Below are 18742 nucleotides of genomic sequence, written 5' to 3' on the forward strand. Positions count from 1 at the left end.
AAAATTTGAAGTTTCTTTCCCCGAAGCTGTTAAGAATTACATAACATGTTAAATAAGAAAATTTGTTATTATTATTAAAATTTAAAAAAGAATTACTAGCAGTTTCCTGCTAAAATCAATCGGGTCCAGGACCAATCCAGTATATCTTATCATAATCCTTTGTTTTTAAATCAATTTCCTATGTGCATATAGTTAGAGTAATTCATAGCTAGTAAACTCAGTGTATGGTAAATATTTCCGGTTATGGAATATATTCGTCTGCATTTATTTCCATATTTTTCTAGAAATTCACAATTGCATGATTGTAGTAGAATTGTTCTGTGTATATATTGTGAATATATACTAAGAAAATGGTGTTTCGGTTATGGTCATGTAGACCTAGGCTTATCTTCATCAGGTATCCCTAGCCTATATGTTTCCTCCTTTGTAATATGTAGAATAGTTCAAATTTGATTTCTCTTATGGGGATACGACACCTGTTGATATCTTCGTTTTTTTTATCTTTTTTCTTCTTTCTATTTTTTTTGTATTTTTCTTCTTTTTTTATCAATAAGCTCTTCGGTTAGTTTATCGCTCTATCCGTGGTCTAACCTGAGTATTGTCTTAAAGACAATCTCCATATACGCTTATTATAACCCTTTGTCGAATTGCTTATCAAAACCATGAATTCACTGTAAAAAATTACCTAACGAGACACATGAAAACACATACTAGTGAAAAATTGCATAAATGTCATGTATGTGCTAAAGCATTTCGTCAAAGTCTTTATTTGAAGAGACACATGAGAACACACACTGGAGATAAATCTTACACGTGTAGTGTTTGTACGAAATGTTTTTCTTGGCCGCAACATTTACAGTTTCACATGCGCACACATACAGGTGAAAAACCTTATGCATGTGATGTATGTGATAAACGGTATAGTCTTAATCGTCATTTCAAATTCATATGCTAACACATTCAGGTGATAAACCTCATGTCTGCAATGTATGTGATAAAGGGTTTGGTCAGCTTGGACATTTAAAGAGGCACATGAAAACACATACAGGTGATAAACCCCATGTCTGCAATGTATGTGGTAAAGGGTTTAGTCAGCAATGTCATTTACGAATTCACATGAGAGCACATACAGGGGATAAACCTTATGATTGTGATGTATGTGGTAAATGTTTTAGTGGCCTTCATATTTTACAGATTCACATGAGAACACACACAGGTGAAAACCCTTATGTTTGTGATTTATGTAGAAAAGGGTTCCGTCGACTTCGTGATTTGCAGAGTCACATGAGAATACACACAGGTGAAAAACTCCATGATTGTGACGTATGCGGTAAAGGGTTTAGTCACCTTCATTCTTTGAAGGATCACATGAGAATACACACAGGTGAAAAACCTCATGATTGTGACGTATGCATTAAAGGGTTCAGTCGACTTTGCGATTTACAGAGTCACATGAGAATACATACAGGTGAAAAACCTCACGATTGTGACGAATGCGGTGAAGGGTTTAGTCACCTTCGTTTTTTGAAGGATCACATGATAATACACACAGGTGTAAAACCTCATGACTGTGACGTATGCGGTAAAGGGTTCAATCGACTTGGCGATTTACAGAGTCACATGAGAATACATACAGGTGAAAAACCTCACGATTGTGACGAATGCGGTGAAGGGCGGTGAAGAGCGGTAAAGGGTTCAATCGACTTGGCGATTTACAGAGTCACATGAGAATACATACAGGTGAAAAACCTCACGATTGTGACGAATGCGGTGAAGGGTTTTTTACACCTGTGTGTATTATCATGTGATCTTCGTTCTATGAAGGATCACATGATAATACACACAGGTGTAAAACCTCATGACTGTGACGTATGCGGTAAAGGGTTCAATCGACTTGGCGATTTACAGAGTCACATGAGAATACATACAGGTGAAAAACCTCATGACTGTGACGTATGCGGTAAAGGGTTTAGTCACCTTAGTTCTTTACATGATCACATGAGAATACACAGGTGAAAAACCCCATGACTGTGACGTATGCGGTAAAGGGTTCAGTCGACTTGGCGATTTAAAAAGTCACATGAGAATACATACAGGTGAAAAACCTCATGATTGTAACAAATGCGGTGAAGGGTTTATTCACCTTCGTTCTTTATTACATGATCACATGACAATACACAGGTGAAAAACCCCATGACTGTGACGTATGCGGTAAAGGGTTTAGGCGATTTGCAGAGTCACATGAGAATACATGAACTTCAAGGCGATAAACCCCGTTCCTGTGATGTATATGATTAAGCCTTTACTCGGCCTTGTAGTTGATAACCAAACGAGAAAACGTACATATGACAATTATAGTAAAACTCAAAACTTGAACGCATTGGAAAAATAGTTTAGTCCCATGGTTATAAACCAATTCATGAAGATATTTTTGGAAAAGTAAAAAAATTCCAACAAAAGTGCAAGAGATTTACAAGATAAATTGTAATTCGCTTTTTTCACAAAGTTGCATTTCACTTAACAATGTATAGTATTTCAGTATTTTCATTTGAATTTATTTTCATTATTTTAGAATATTTTTTTTGTCTCCTTTCTTTTTCAGTTATATACATTGTAGCTACTTGTTCCATATCATTGTAATATGCCATGCTATATTTATTTAATAGCTAATTGGAGTTGATATTTCAAGGAAACGGATTAATATAACCTATATATAGCTTGTTTCCAAATCCTGTTATTATTGTGTTTTTTGTATGATTATATTTTTATATTGAGTAACAGATGATGAATAAATATTTTTAAACTATAAACAAATTCCCATGAAAACATATGAAGGTTGATGTGCGATGTTCGTGTTCAAGGAAAACACTGTTTACGACCTCAAGAAAAGTAGATTATTACAAAGACAAGATCGTAGATTATTCATCTCGAGGAGAACATGGGGAGAACATAAAGGAAAACTTATCACGAGAATGGACACATTAGAAAATGTTGACACAACACATTAAACAACTTGTCATGGAGAGAACACGATGGAAAACTTACCACGAGGAGAACGCAACAGAAAACTTATCATGAGAAGAACGCAATAGAAAAGTTTTCGCGATGATAACAGAAATAAAAAAAATATCATGGGGAGAACACAACCAAAAACTTATCATGGGGAAAACACAATAGAAAACTTATCAAGGGGAGAACACAATAGAAAACTTATCAAGAGGAGAACACAACATAAAACTTATAACGGAAAGAACACAATAGAAAACTTTTAACGGAGAGAACACAATAGAAAAACTTATCATGAGGAGATCACAATAGAAAACTTACCAAGGGAGAACACAATAGAAAACGTGTTACAGAAAGAAACATACGTGACGTCTTTACACTAAATCCATTGTATGTTGGATGTGTACGGATTGAGTGTTTAGTCTTAGAGGCATGATTTTTTTTATTAGTTGTTAGTGGCTTTGAACTAGCTGCTAGATAACTGCGAGTACTCTCAAATCTGTTCACTGTGTCTTTTTGTGTTGGGATGTATAAGTACCCGGTCACGTCCACTTGTATTTTATTTTGTCTATCTGATGAGTTAAGCCTTTTTCAACTGATTCTTATAGTTTGTTGTTCTGTTATACTACTGTCCCAGGTTAGGGGAGGGTTGGGATCCCGCTAACATGTTTAACCCCGCCACATTTTTTTATGTATGTGCCTGTCCCAAAGTCAGGAGCCTGTAATTCAGTGGTTGTCGTTTGTTTATGTGTAAAATATTTGTTTTTCGTGCATTGTTTTACATAAAAAGGCCGTTAGTTTTCTCGTTTGAATTGTTTTACATTGTCTTATCGGAGCCTTTTATAGCTGACAATGCGGTATGGGCTTTGTTCATTGTTGAAGGCCGTACAGTGACCTATAGTTGTTAATGTTTGTGTCATTTTGGTCTTTTGTGGACAGTTGTCTCATGGGCAATCATACCATATCTTCTTTTTATATAATAGCAAAACGTATCACGAAGAGAACACAATAGAAAACGTGACATAGGGAGAACAAATTGATGACAACACGAGGAGAATGGATGAAAACTTAAAAGAATACATGATATGAGGAGAAGGGTAGAACATTGAAACATATAGCGCCAAATCGTATCACGAGGAAAAATTAGAACGGGAGGAACAATGAATGAAAATTTATCATGGGAAGAAAAATGGATGAAAACTTATCACGGCAAGAAGAGTGGATGAAAACTTTTCACGAGGATGAATTGAAGAAACTTATCACGGGAGAAGAGTGGATGAAAACTTATCACGGGAAGAAGAATGGATGAAAACTTATCACGGGGATGAATTGATGGAACTTATCACGGGAGAAGACTGGATGAAAACTTATCACAGGAGAAGAGTGGATGAAAACTTATCACGGGAAGGAGAATGGATGAAAACTTTTCACGGGGATGAATTGATGACAATTATCACGGTAGAAGAGTGGATGAAGACTTATCACGGGGAGAAGAGTGGATGAAAACTTATCACGGGAAGAAGAATGAATGAAAACTTATCACGGAACTAGAGAAGAGTGGATGAAAACTTATCACGGGAAGAAGAATTGATGAAACTTACATGTATCACGGGGAGAAGAGTTGATAAAAACTTATCACGGGGAGAAGAATTGATGAAGTTTATCACGGGGAGAAGAAGGGATGAAAATTTATCACGGGAAGAAGAATGGATGAAAACTTATCACGGGAAGATGAATAGATGAATACTTATCACGGGAAGAAGAATTGATGAAACTTACATGTATCACGGGGAGAAGAGTTGATAAAAACTTATCACGGGGAGAAGAATTGATGAAGTTTATCACGGGGAGAAGCATTGATAAAACTTATCACAGGTAGAAGAATGGATGAAAACTTATAACGGGGAGAGGAATGGGTGAAGTTTATCACGGGGAGAAGAGTGGATAAAAACTTATCACGAGAAGAGTAAAATAATACTTGATATGAGGAGAAGAGTAGAACATTAAAACATATAGCCCGAAATCGTATCACGAGGGAAACAAAGTTTTAAAAAAAGGACGAAACTAAATCGGGAGAGGAACATTATTCACCATATTACAATAAGAGTAGAACAAAGACAACATAACCATAGGAGAAACGACAGAACAGATTTCACCATATTACAAGAAGAATAAGAGTAGAACAAAGACAACATAACACTAGGAGAAACGACAGAACAGATTTCAACATATTACAATAAGAATAAGAGTAGAACAAAGACAACATAACACTAGGAGAAACGACAGAACAGAAAACATTTATAACGAGGAGAAGAACCGTATGACATGAAAACTGAACGCGTGGAGAAAATAGTAGAACAGAAGACACTTATCACAAGTTAAAGTAAAGACTTGGTAACAGGAAGAACGTATTCAGAAGGGGATATTAGTATGACACTTACAACAGTAGAACAGGAGTAACTTATCTTCGGTACCTGCAATCGCGAGGAAAAGAACAGAAATTTAAGTCACCACAAGAAAAAAACATAGAACAGAAGAAACCATCTCGAGGAGAAGAACAGAAGAAGAACTGTCACAGTTGACACTATTTCATCGTTTTTTTGTTTGTAGTGTAAATAGGGTTATGTCGTATTTTCTACATGTAAATAAAGTTTGAATCAATAACTTGTATGTATAATGATAGAGGGTCTGGGTGATGTTTCCACGAAATACAAACTATAGAAAACAAGTGACTTGTCTACATGAATCCCCCCAAAAACCCGTGAGTTGTCTCTCAGACTTCTTCTACGGAAGAGTAAGCAAATCGGTCTAGAAGGTTTTTTTTTATGATTTCTCAGACGTTTATAAACCGATGTCTTAAATAGAACTTCATAAAATCTTAACTGGCATAATTACAGCGCCTCCTAACGGTCATTGTCCACCAGAGGAGTGATTGTAGTGATCGATATATTACGACTGGATTAATCGGGTTAACGAAATCTAGGCTCCATATTGAATGTCAGATATTGGTTGAATGTTGGTGTTGAATGCTACTTTTAACCGTCTTGGCTTTATCATGGTGGCCATTTTTAAGATTTTAGAGCATTTTTGCGCCTGTCACAAGTCAGGAGCCTCTGGCCTTTGTTTAAAAAGTCTTGCGTTATTTTTAATTTTAGTTTAGTATGAAGTCCATTATTACTGTTCTAGTATAGATATTTGTTAAGGCCAGGAGTTTCTCGCTGCATTGCCTCGGTGACCTTCTGCTGTCGTCTGCTCTAAAGTCTAGTTGGTGTCTCGTAGACACATTCCCCATTTCCATTCTCAATGTTATTAAGTGTTGGAGGAAGATAGAGAGCCCGATATGTACAAACACATCCGATCTTCCGCAGGAAAGCTGACAATCCTGGTCAATAAGGGGAGCTACCATTCGATTTTAAGGGAGCCACGGATGAAAAATGGCATGCCTTTTTTTTTAATTGTAATTTCTGTCGTGCATTTTTTTAGTTGTATTTTCTGTCCTGCCTTTTTATTTTCCCTTCTATTCGGTCATGTCTTAATTTATCAGTCCATCCTTTGCCAAATTGCTAATCCTTCATTTTTTTAATCAAATTTTTTTTCCTGCCTTTTTTATTTGCATCATTTTCTGAAATAGAAACGAGAGTTACCAAACTCATAAATCGAAAAAAAAGTACGACAACGTCATGGCAAAAAAAATCTGTCCTGCCTTTTTTTTTTAATTTCGTCCTAGCCCCACCCCCTTAAAATCAAATGCTAGATCATTAAGATTGGTTTCAAAAACACCTACAATATGTTATACAGTGAAACCTGGCAAAACCTATTCCTGCATAAACCGAAAACCTGTATAAACCATACACGTTCTTAAGCACCGTCATATCAAGTTGTATACGTTGTAAACCTGATAAATATGAACATCAGCCAAAACCGAACAAAATCTCCAGTCCGAAGAGTTTCAGTTTATCAGGTTTCACTGTATTCGAATTATTGAAGTCATGTGATGAACCAAGACTACTTGGCCACTGAGGGTTCTTATGCATGAATAATAGAATGCAAGACAGATTTAAAAGAAATGTTTTACATATAATCTCAATCTCCAATGCAGTTAGAAAGGACCGATAACTCTATATGGGAAATTGATATGATCTATAACTGTTTCGGCCAAAATTAAGGAAAAACATAAACTACTACAAAAACGTATTATTTCACATAATGATTTATGTAAAACATTGGGGGAAAGGAGGACATTCGGTTAACTAACAATGGAGTTGTGTAATAGTTTTGTACACAAATTATCATAACGTAAAATTTGAAGTTTCTTTCCCCGAAGCTGTTAAGAATTACATAACATGTTAAATAAGAACATTTGACGTTATTATTATTAAAATTTAAAAAAGAATTACTAACAGTTTCCTGCCACGAGCATGTCATGAATTTGAAGTCTAATAGATAAATCACAGAATTACATTGTCTCTACGTTATTTTATTGTTACAGGCTATTTCATAAATAATGCAGAGAATGTTCGCGTACTAAAGAACCATTACCTATTGATCATGTTATTTGAATTTAAATATCCGAAAGCGTCCTTCGGATCAATTTCAAATTAGATAAAAACAGGAAGTGCATGCTGGGAAAAGGGTCATCGTTGGGGAAAACATTCGCTTCAAGAAATACGCTGTCGTTCCATTCGGAACATTAAAATGGCCAGATTATACATTCTAATGTCATCGTTTTATACATATTAACATTCACTAAGAATGAACTCAAGGCACTTTATATTACATATTATTATGAACCTTTCATTTTTGTTTCACATTCTATAAGTTATATGGGGACGAAGTCCCCAATTACGGTAGAAAAATCAATAAAAAAAAAAAAAAAGAAAATCGGGAAAATTTCCCGAATTTTTCATTGTACTAATGAACTCAAAATCGTTAACTTTTTTTTTCAGATCTACTTCCTGTTCCGGTTTTCCCCGCATTTGCGCAGATAACTGTCTTGTTTGCATGCGACTTTGATTTTTTTTTATTTAACAGTCTAGTAAAATATAACATTGGATCTCAATACAAATTCAATTTTAATAATTGTTTGATATGAAAAAAACGTTACCTGATGAAAGCGTTTCTTTTGTTTACATCGAATATGACGTCATAACTTAAAGAACGTCACAGCTAATTCCCTAACAACAGAACCAAAATCGGGAACGTTACGTACGGTATTTCGGTTTCTTTTATCAACATGATTGAATTAAAAAAAATAATGCATGTAGACTTTGTCCCCATTCACAGGTTATGCCTGCCTCATATTATGGGGACGAAGTCCCCAATTACGGTAGAAAAATCAATAAAAAAAAAATAAAAAAATTGGGAAAATTTCCCGAATTTTTCATTGTACTAATAAACTCAAAATCGTTAACTTTTTTTCAGATCTAGTTCCTGTTCCGGTTATCCCGCATTTGCGCAGAAATCGTCTTGTTTGCATGAGACTAAAAAAAAATATATTGATCAGTCTAGTAAAATATAAGATTGGAACTCAATAAAATTTTAATATGATAATTGTTTGATTTGAAAAAAAAAACGTTACCTGATGAAATGGTTTCTTTTGTTTACATTGAATATGACGTCATAATTCAAAGAACGTCACAGCTAAATCCCTAACAACAGAACCAAAATCGGGAACGTTACGGTATTTCCGTATCCTTTATTAACATGTTTGAAGTAAAAAAAATATATACATACATACTTCGTCCCCATTCACAGGTTATGCCTGCCTCATATCATGGTTTGCTACTGACTCTTAACAGATCCATAAAGGGTAAGTAAAATCCATAGGGAGTGAGGCCAAGCATTTTACTATTTATGTATGTTCTAAAAAATGAACGAAACAAAAATATGTAACACATCAACAGTTATATATAAAAATAGGCAATGAAATCCCACATGTTGCAGGTGTGTTCGAATCATTTCTGAACTTCAACTAGACTTGACAGTTTACCTAGAGAAGGTTCTCTTCGGGTCCACTTATAAAAACTGATCGACACGTTGAACATTTATTACTAGTAATCAATCATTCAACTGTTGTGCTTTCAGCCAACTGATTCGTCTTATATGAACCAAAACGTGCGTCTGCTGTGGCCATTTTGGGATCCAGTATCTTTGAAAGTTTTTGTAACGTAATTTAAAAAGCAAATCTAACAAAAAATATAGTTTTTTCTCTCGCTGTTTTACGAAATAATGCAGTATGATTTACTGTTACAAGTACAGATTTGCAAATATTCAATTTCAGAATTAAGAAAACTAGACAAAGTGACAATTTCTTAAAATTGCATTTTTGGAATTTTTACCGCTTTTGGCTTTCAATAGACACTTTGATGTCTGCAGATAATTACTTTTATAATGACCTTTTTCGACGTCATAAATCAAACCGGAAATGATAAATCATCCTTTAGGAAGTCGTAAAGATCTTGATCCGAATGTCAGATCTTGTTCCGAATGACATAATTTTTCTGTCAACAAATGTCAAATGGAAACCTTTGCGGCTAATATTCACAGTGTCGGATAACAACAGAAATTACAAAATCATGATTTCATATCTTTTACGTGTGAATGCTATATACCTTGTTGGAGGCGAACAATGAATTTTATTTCAGAAACTTTGTGCAAAAATTGCTATTATGACAGGAATTTAAAACAAATAAAACAATTGTACAGATTGGATATTTAAACCTATTATTTTTAAATAATTACCTGAATGTGGAATCAAAACCAGTATATATGCGTTTGTATGTCAAACTTGCCTCTCCCGAAATATAAAGTTGAATGGACCGACAGTTTGAGGGAAAACGGTAGTATTACATTTTCCCAGCATTAGGTTGGCCTTTTGTGTACCCAAGACAGGTGAAGGAAGTCAACTTAAGAGAGCCGTGATTTGATGTAAGGGTACAATATATATTTTTTTATTTATCTATGAATAACTGCAGTGTGTAAATTTACAATACAAATTTTAAACCTATTGAAATATTTTCTAGAGAATTATTCGAAAAGGCTTCCAAAATTTCATAAATTTGGTGCAAAATGACGGTGGGCATGGATAACATAAACAAGCTTCGTTGGAAATTGGTCATGATACTATTTGGCTTCAATTTTAAGAATACAGTAATAAAGTACTAACACCAAACATAACTGTTTTATCCAGGTTTTTATAATAAAAACTTGTAAATTTAGAAAATGTTAGTAGTGTCGCCTATGGCAGAATAAATAGTACCGTTTTCCCTTGATTTTTTTGCCGTGTTTGGGGAGGGGGGAGGGAGCTGGTGACAAAAGTATTTTGAAAACTATAATAAATCAACGCAGGAAGGTAAAGGATCTCAATTTATGGCGATGTTTTAAGTGACATAGTAAACTCTATGCTTTAGACAATGTTTCCAAGAATGATTTGTTATAATCTGAAAGTTGCGTATTGAGTAGGCTGTCCTGTTTTCTGGAACAATGCTTCTCGACGGTTTTCTAAACCATTTTGCAAGTGTCTTTACGACCAAGCTTGCAATAACTGATAGTAAATACACTATGTAATATATGAGTGACATCTTATAACGAAAGAAGTTAAAAGAATTTGCTTTTTGAAAAAATAACTTATCATTATTTTTCTAATATTTCCCTTTTGCCTCATATTTAAGCAGGCTATCTTTTTTTTTTTTTTTTTTTAGAATTTTTGTCATTCTTAAGAGCTAATAGCTTATTTTCGCTGATCTTTGTAAAATATTCTATAATCTGTCAACCCTTTCTAGACCCTTAAATATTGTGATTACATGGGAACGCTCTACTAACTATATGTCATATCTGCATGTACTTTACTAGTTGTCCTATCGGATAAGACCCGAAGTTGATTTTTCGATTTTTCACGTTTTAAGTCCGAATTCATTTTATGGACTTTTACCATTGATATTTTTTGCATAATCGTCAGCTCTTACAATTTATTGGATATCATCATTTCCTGTAGCGATATCATAACTGTTTTCAGAATTTTTAATCTTGATGAAAAATCTCCAATTATAAATTTCATGTTATTTTTCATCAGTTAAAAAACTCTCGACGTCAAAATCTCGTCATTTGGTTAAGATTACGAGATATGTACCGATTATCAGGTTATCTGCATGTTGATATCGTAAAATATCAGCTGCGAGACATAATATGAAGCTTTTTGTCGTGTGAGGCTAAGCGTAGCGAACGAGATCAAAAAGCCTTCATATGATGTCAAGCAGCTGATATTTTACAATATCAATAATATGCAGATAATCTGATAATCGATTTATCGAGCTATATTTGCGTGTTCCAGAAGTGTTTTCCTTGTTTCACCAGCACACAAAAGATAACTTGATAAGTTCGGGTCAAAGTAATTAACGTCGGTTCAAACATTATGACGTCGCTGATATGTCCGGGTTAAAGTTATTAAAGCCGGGTCAACGTATTTGACGTCACAAAGACATGATACGGAATAGTATTAAGAGCTGAACAAAGTGATATAGACAGTGGGACGACCGATGAGAACAAATTATGGTCCACCGTACGTTTACATTTTGTATTTGTAGCTTTATGAGTCATAAGGCTTTATGACCTTCAACTTGTGGATTTCTAAAGCGAAGCCAGTGTGTAGTAATCTAGCGATTCAGAACCAAATAATTTCTATTTGTAAAACGCATTTTGAATTGGTATTTGTGACATTTTCTCCTAGGCGAAAAGTTTTACAAAACAATGGCTTGCGTCTACTACGTCCAGGTGCAAATATTTCACACATTTACCGGACGCATTTTTTAAAAAAACAGTTATTTAATTATGAATTTTTTGAATGGTAGGTAGTCGAGAGAATGAAGAATAAAGGACAGACGCTATAAAATGAGTGTATGGTGTTCGATAGGGAAAGTAATTGTTATTTAAACTGACCCTTTACGGACTCCTCAGAGAGATTGCTGCAAATATCTAACTGGAGGCGTTTTACGTATCCCGAATATCTCAACTCCTTATTTCAATAGTAAGTGTATAGGTTAGGGTTGAGATCTCAAAAATCATGTTTAATCCCGCCTTAGTTTTGCATCTGTCCCTGGTCAGGAGCATCAGGAGTTGATTTCACAAAAAAAACTTACGACTAAAGTTGATCGTAAGTCATGAAATATTCAGTATAACTTACGATCAATCTTAGTCGTAAGTTTTTTTGTGAAACTGACACCTGGCCTTTGTTAGTCTTGTATAATTTTTAATTTGAGTGTCTTGTGTGTAATTAGGAGTTTAGTATGGCGACCTTTATCACTGAACTAGTAACATATTTGCCAGTTTTGGGGCCTTCTGAAGGACTCCTGCGGGTGCAGTAGTTTATCGCGGTATTGATAGCCCATTGGTGGCCTTCGGCTGTTGTCTGCTCTTTCGTCGGGTTATTGTCTCTTTGACACATTCCCCATTTCCATTCTCAATTTTATACAAATAAAATTTCTACCTTAGGGACAAAATCCAGGGATGTCTGTTTTTTTTAACCCAGGTTTACTGTTTTGTGTATAGAAAGATAGATTGTATGTGCTTTCTATACAAATGCTCACCAATTTTGTAATAATTCAATCAGTAATATTTTAAATGATAAATGAGATAAATGCATTATTTTTTCGATTTTTAGTTGGAGTTCATCGAGCCAGAGTTGTATGCAAAATTTTACTTCAATCTGTGACATAGCCCATTTACTGTAACTTGACCTTAAATACGACACGAATATGAAACAGGATTAATATATATAAATTTGATCTAAAATTGGAAGATTTTTTTTGGGAAGTTTTCTAAATTGTTATGCTTTTGTTTTCTCGAGCATTTTGTGTGGAACGATTTTGGACAAATTTATCTTATGATGAGAGTACATATTAATAACTATATTAAAAGCGAAAACAAAATTATACCGACTGCTACTTAACTTTGTTTTAAATCTATGTCTTCAAACAAAAACAGACAAATTGTCTATGCATGCAACGATCAAACATCTTGTCAAAAGTATGCAATTCAAATAGTATAATAAATTTGAACATTTGTTATTTTGATAGTAGTTATAGTGTTCATTCCTTTTTGAAGGTGCATACACATTACAGAAAAATTAAATTGATATATTTATTAAATTTATTTACATGCTAATGGTCACATTTGGTGTTTTTATGTTTAAAACGTGAATTTCAAATCATAAACTTATATTTATATACTCTTTTATGTGCGTTTGTATTTGTGCCTTTGGTTACCCATTGTTGTTATAAGAACGCCTATAGTAATGTTATTCAATGATGTGGGTGTCGAATGCTATATAAATCGGCTAAAAATAATGCCATTATATAAAATTGTTCTTTTGCTCAAAGACATGAAAATAATCAAACATGAAAAACACTCAATATTTTATCGTACATTGTATAAATATGTTTGAACAATCCCATGTGTTGCTTTAGACTATGACAATTTTCATAAGTTTATAGTGTTTCTGTCTTTTCTAAAATTCAAAATCTGCATTATTTGAAAACATTCGAACATTCTTTTGATAAGACATCAAAATAGTAATTAACATATTTTCAAAAAATATCACAAATTCAAATCAATTTTAGAAATCAAAGATAACTGTAATCTTTGAACTCTGAACGAATACAGGATGATAATGTCACGTGATAAGCGTCATCTGCTTTACATGCATCACCAACCATCCGAGTGCAGATTTTAAGGAGAGTGCCGAAATTTACCCGAGGATTGACGATCGATTTAAAAAAAAAACACATCACTACGGACCAACACACATTTATGATAACTAAGCAAGGCAATCGTCACCTTTCTAAATAACTCCGATTTTTAGTGTGTTAAAGGTTGTACATGTAGTCGGGTGAAATTTAAAAACTGAAACTATAAGTAAGAAGAGTATTTAGCTAAGGAACAAAATAACTTAAACTATTAATAGGTTATGGAATTTTCGAGATATTTGATTAAAAAAGAATAACGACTGGACAAGGCTGACTCGGACTTTTACCTTATACAAAGTATGTGCTTAAGTAGTATTGGAGTCTTACATCTCGAATCACTTTCTACCAAATTTTTAATGGATTATATCTTAAAAAAAGGACACATACCCTCAACATCATTTAAAAGACCCTCACTCGACGTAGCTTACAAATCAACACTTCTTCAAAATAATCTTCAACACTTTAATAAATAAGTTAAGGTACAGAGTACAAAAAAGGAAATCAATTCAACTTGATTACCTTTTGTTACTACATGTATAATCAGGAACTTATATTATATAATAATTGATATACTGATCCCAGCTTTGTATTACCAGCTATAAATCACATTCTAGACTGGTTCCCCGTCAATAATAATGATTGTCTCTAGGTAAAAAGATTTATAAACAGATTGTGCTTATCATCAAAACAAACAAGATAAATTAGCTACAGAACAAAGTTGATTTTCCTGTAATGACTGTCGTATTTCTTTGTATCTAGGGAAATACTAAAACGAGGCTTTCTACAGAATTGTTTCCTAATGGAGTTAACGTAAATGTAAGAGATATACGTTCTGTCATTAATGATTTAACCAGGTTCTCGCTAATATTCTTTGTTTTTGACTAATTTGTCTACCTTTCAGTGGTTACTAGGTAGCATATTTGTTAGAATATACAAATAACTAAAGGTCACTTGGTGCACACGTGATGCACTTACAGACCTTGATCCATATAGATCTACTAACACCGTCAAGTTAATAATTTCCCTTTAAGAGTCTAATTTGTCTATTTAATCGTTGGTTTACGTTATACATCTGTTAAGAAGTCAAAAGATATAAGAAGATGTGGTATGAGGGCCAATGAGAATAATCTTCATCCAAATCACAATTGGTAAATTTAAAGATAAAGGTAAGTTCTTCAACACGGAGCCTTATGGCACTTCGAACAGCAAGCTATCAACAATTGCAAAAAAGACCAGTGTAAAACCATTCAAACAGGACAACCAACGGTCGTATCTATAATTGAGGGACGAAATATACCAAAGGGACAGTCAAACTCATAAATTTACAACAAACTGACAACGCCATGGCTAAAAATAAAAAAAGACAAACAATAGTACACATGATACAACATAGAAAACCAAAGAATAAACAACACGAACCCAATCAAAAACTGGGGATGATCTCAGGTGCTTTGGAAGGGTAAGCCGATCCTGCTCCAAATGTGACACCCGTCGTGTTGCTTATGTGATACCGGGTATCAAATCCGGTAAATAGTCTAATTTGGTAGGTCACATTCATGAAAGGGAAGGTGATTGTAGTTACGACGTAAGGAACATATTCGCTATCATTTGTGAAACGGTTATTCCATAACGGTCAACCAACTCGTGATGGCGTCCGTAAAATTTACGAAGGGATGATTTCATCTTCACCATTTGAAACTCTTGGTTTAAAAGCTTCCTTGTGAGCAGCAATCCTCTATCAAGAAAATCATGATAGGAAATGCAAGCAAGAGAATATCGTATCAACTGGGAGATATATACCCCGTATGCACTTTACAGGTGCTGCTGGAATGTTGCTACTTAAAAATGGAAAGTATCCTTTATCTCTAGTTCAATGGGATAGATGCGTTCGTCATAGTCACCAAATTTCGAATTATTTAGTGAAAGAACATCATCTATATAGCGGAAAATAGAGTTAAAGGATATTGCTAACTTCTTATCTTTCTTCCTAAGAAGTTCCTGCATGAAGTCAGCCTCATAATGATAAAGAAATAAGTCGGTAAGTAAAGGGGCACAGTTTGTTCCCCTTGGAATGTCGACAGTCTGTTGAAAAACACGTCCTCGGAACGTTACAAATATGTTGTCAATCATAAAAATCAAGCATCTTGATTCAGAGAATTTTTTGTTTGAAACAGAGTGATCCTTTACAAAGTAGGATTTATTTCTTCCTAAGACAAGATACTTGTATAATATACAAACGATTTCTTTTTGAAATTTTATTGATGTTTATGAGCACAATTTGTATAAAACGCGAAGTCGCTTCATACTTAAGAGTGTTCGCTACTCAGTTTCAAAATAACAAGCTTCAAAAATTACTGATATCATACGAATTGATAGTATAGTCTGTATGTAAATAAAGGAACCCAAACAGAATTTGGTGCGTAAGAATTGCCCTTTTTTACGACACTTTTTTTCAAAATGGCTGGATCCGCCACTGTTGTCTAGAACAAATCTCGTAAGGTTTTGTAAGACCTATTGCCTTATTGCATTAGCCTTGAAAAATAAAGTCAAATTCGATATGCTGAAATTCAGAAATATAGAAATACGATATTGGGAGATTGAAATTCCATTGAATATTTAAAATAGAAACAATTGATATTTTTTTTTATCTAAATGCATGCATCGTGCTATGTCAATAATCTTTTCTACAATGTTAACGTTTGTGTTGTTTTTGTAAAGTTGTTTTGATGCATTTTATTGACGTTTCTAAATATACCTAACATAAATAAAAACGCACCACAAGCAGTGAATTTTATAATGTTAATACATCTAAAAACACATAATTATCGATAATTTAAAAATATATGTTGACTAATTTAAGAAAAAATAAAGTCATGTGTATCTTATTTAAGAAAAAATAAAGTCATGTGTGTCTTTTCAGCTGAAAACATCGAAATAGTTAGATTATCAGTTTCTTAATCTTAATAATATCCAGTTTGAAATTTACTTATAAGGAGAGAATCAAGTCATTTTAAAAAGGGATCAAACCATAAATTATGTTCCCATTCAAAAGCATGATCGTCAAAGATGGGGTTCCAATCCTCGGAACCTCACCACTATCAACCTGGATCAACCTCTGTACTCATCTCGGATTTTTATTGTTGACTCTTGTCGATACTAAAATGTAAATTATCTGACTCTACATTAAGTTGAAGATTATGCTTTATATATTTTATTAGCAAAAACACGAAATCGCAAAACTAAGTTATATATGGTAAGATGTGGTGCATTATTTGTGATGTTTAGTATAAATTTATACAACCATTGATTGCACCGAAGAACCTATAACCAACAGATTGCCACTTCAATGAACAAACTAAAAGGTTCCATAATTAGATAACATCTCACCAAGAAAATGTCAACGTAAGGACAATGGCTGCATTTTTTTTCCTTTTTTACTGCTTCCGGTTGCTAGGTTTTTAATACTGTGAACTTAAAAACAAACCTCAAGATTTATTTCGAAAACTCTTTTGAAAAGAAAAAGGTTTAAGTATTTTATATAAAAAAAAAAAAAAAGAAGAGACAAGCGGCCTATTTTAATGCACCAAAATAAACGATAATCATATTAGGTTCTGGGTGGTGGTTTAATAATAGATCGATCATGATTGACCAATACTGCCAAATAGCCATAAAATAAAGGGCTAATGAGGAAAAATTTGCAAAAGAATTAAAAAAAAAATGATGAATCCTCCATCTAGACCCCGATATATTCCATAAATTGACTTTAACATAACTTAGTTATATAACTTGATCATGTCTGAAGCTAAGGGGCAGATTGAAATTGCCTTGATTTAAGATAAACCCGTCCAATAAATGTGCCGGAAAAAAAACAATTACGGTAACAACTAGATAATGGTTAACTCAAAACTGTTTAAATACGACACGAATAGGAAATAAGATTATATAAATTTGAAATCTAAAATAAGAAGAAGAAAACCCTAGATTGTTCTTGCGCAGGGTCATGCGACTGTTGCAAGTCGGCAAAACCCACATCAGTAGTCCTCGAGTCGTGTAATCGTAATGCCTAGATATTGTTTCGAGAACATGGTGTAGAATGATTTTGGAAGAAATTATCAAAATAGACACTGTTTTGTTGAAATCTGATGCCTAGTTTAGATGGACAATCGGCAAACCCCTCTTCTTTCAAAAACGGAATCAGCCTATTTGTGACGAATGGTAGAGAGAGATTTAAGCATCTCTTTGAGAGATCCATATGTGGTTTGTCCCTATCCAATATACTACTAGTTCCTTTATTTTCCGATGGCAGTCGAAATCATCCCTTTTTGTGAACAGTCTCAAGTACAATACCTATCTTTTGCTTTATTGCTAATTTTCTCGTCCTGAACATACAAGAACTATTTGCCATTGTCATGGACGTTACGCAACTAACAATCAATCACTCTGGTTTGTTGACTTGTTGATGGCTTTGGTCTTTGGTGTATACTTGACGTATTGTTGTCGTCTCATTTAAGAATACGCAGTATCTCATTTTAATGTCTGTTTTAAATGTATGCAAAAAAAGAGGGACGAAAGATACCAAAGGGACAGTCAAACTCATCAATCTAAAACAAACTGACAACGCCATGGCTAAAAATGAAAAAGACAAACAGAAAAACAGAAAAACAATAGTGCACATGACACAACATAGAAAACTTAAGAATAAACAACACGAACCCCACCAAAAACTAGGGGTGATCTCAGGTGCTTCGGAAGGGTAAGGTAGATTGATGGTATACCGCCATCTTGGATTGTACAATCACAGTACAAAATCGGTATTAGAAAGAAAACCTGTTAATTAATGATCGTATTATACAAAATAATTTAACAAATATCATTGTTTTTGGTTTTAAAATTATTTTGTTCAAATGAGCCATTTAAGGGGAGATAACTCTTTTAGTACAAAATTTATACTGGACTAATAGGGATTTTTTTTTTCACTTGTAGCAAGAAAACAAGTT

General features: G+C 33.8%; 1 protein-coding gene across 1 annotated transcript; it reads left to right on the plus strand.

Moving 5' to 3' along the window:
* The first annotated feature begins 948 nt into the window (after positions 1-948).
* On the plus strand, positions 949-1680 carry LOC134718133 (zinc finger protein 83-like). Its single transcript, XM_063580625.1, has one exon. It carries the CDS (start codon positions 949-951, stop codon positions 1678-1680), a length of 732 nt encoding a protein of 243 aa, XP_063436695.1.
* Positions 1681-18742: the final 17062 nt, after the last annotated feature.

Source organism: Mytilus trossulus, chromosome 5 (assembly GCF_036588685.1).
Source record: "Mytilus trossulus isolate FHL-02 chromosome 5, PNRI_Mtr1.1.1.hap1, whole genome shotgun sequence".
Taxonomy (NCBI): Eukaryota; Metazoa; Mollusca; class Bivalvia; order Mytilida; family Mytilidae; genus Mytilus; species Mytilus trossulus.

Bases quoted from the DNA above. Each gene is read 5' to 3' on its own strand.
- LOC134718133 (XM_063580625.1), top strand. From the start codon at position 949: ATGCTAACACATTCAGGTGATAAACCTCATGTCTGCAATGTATGTGAT.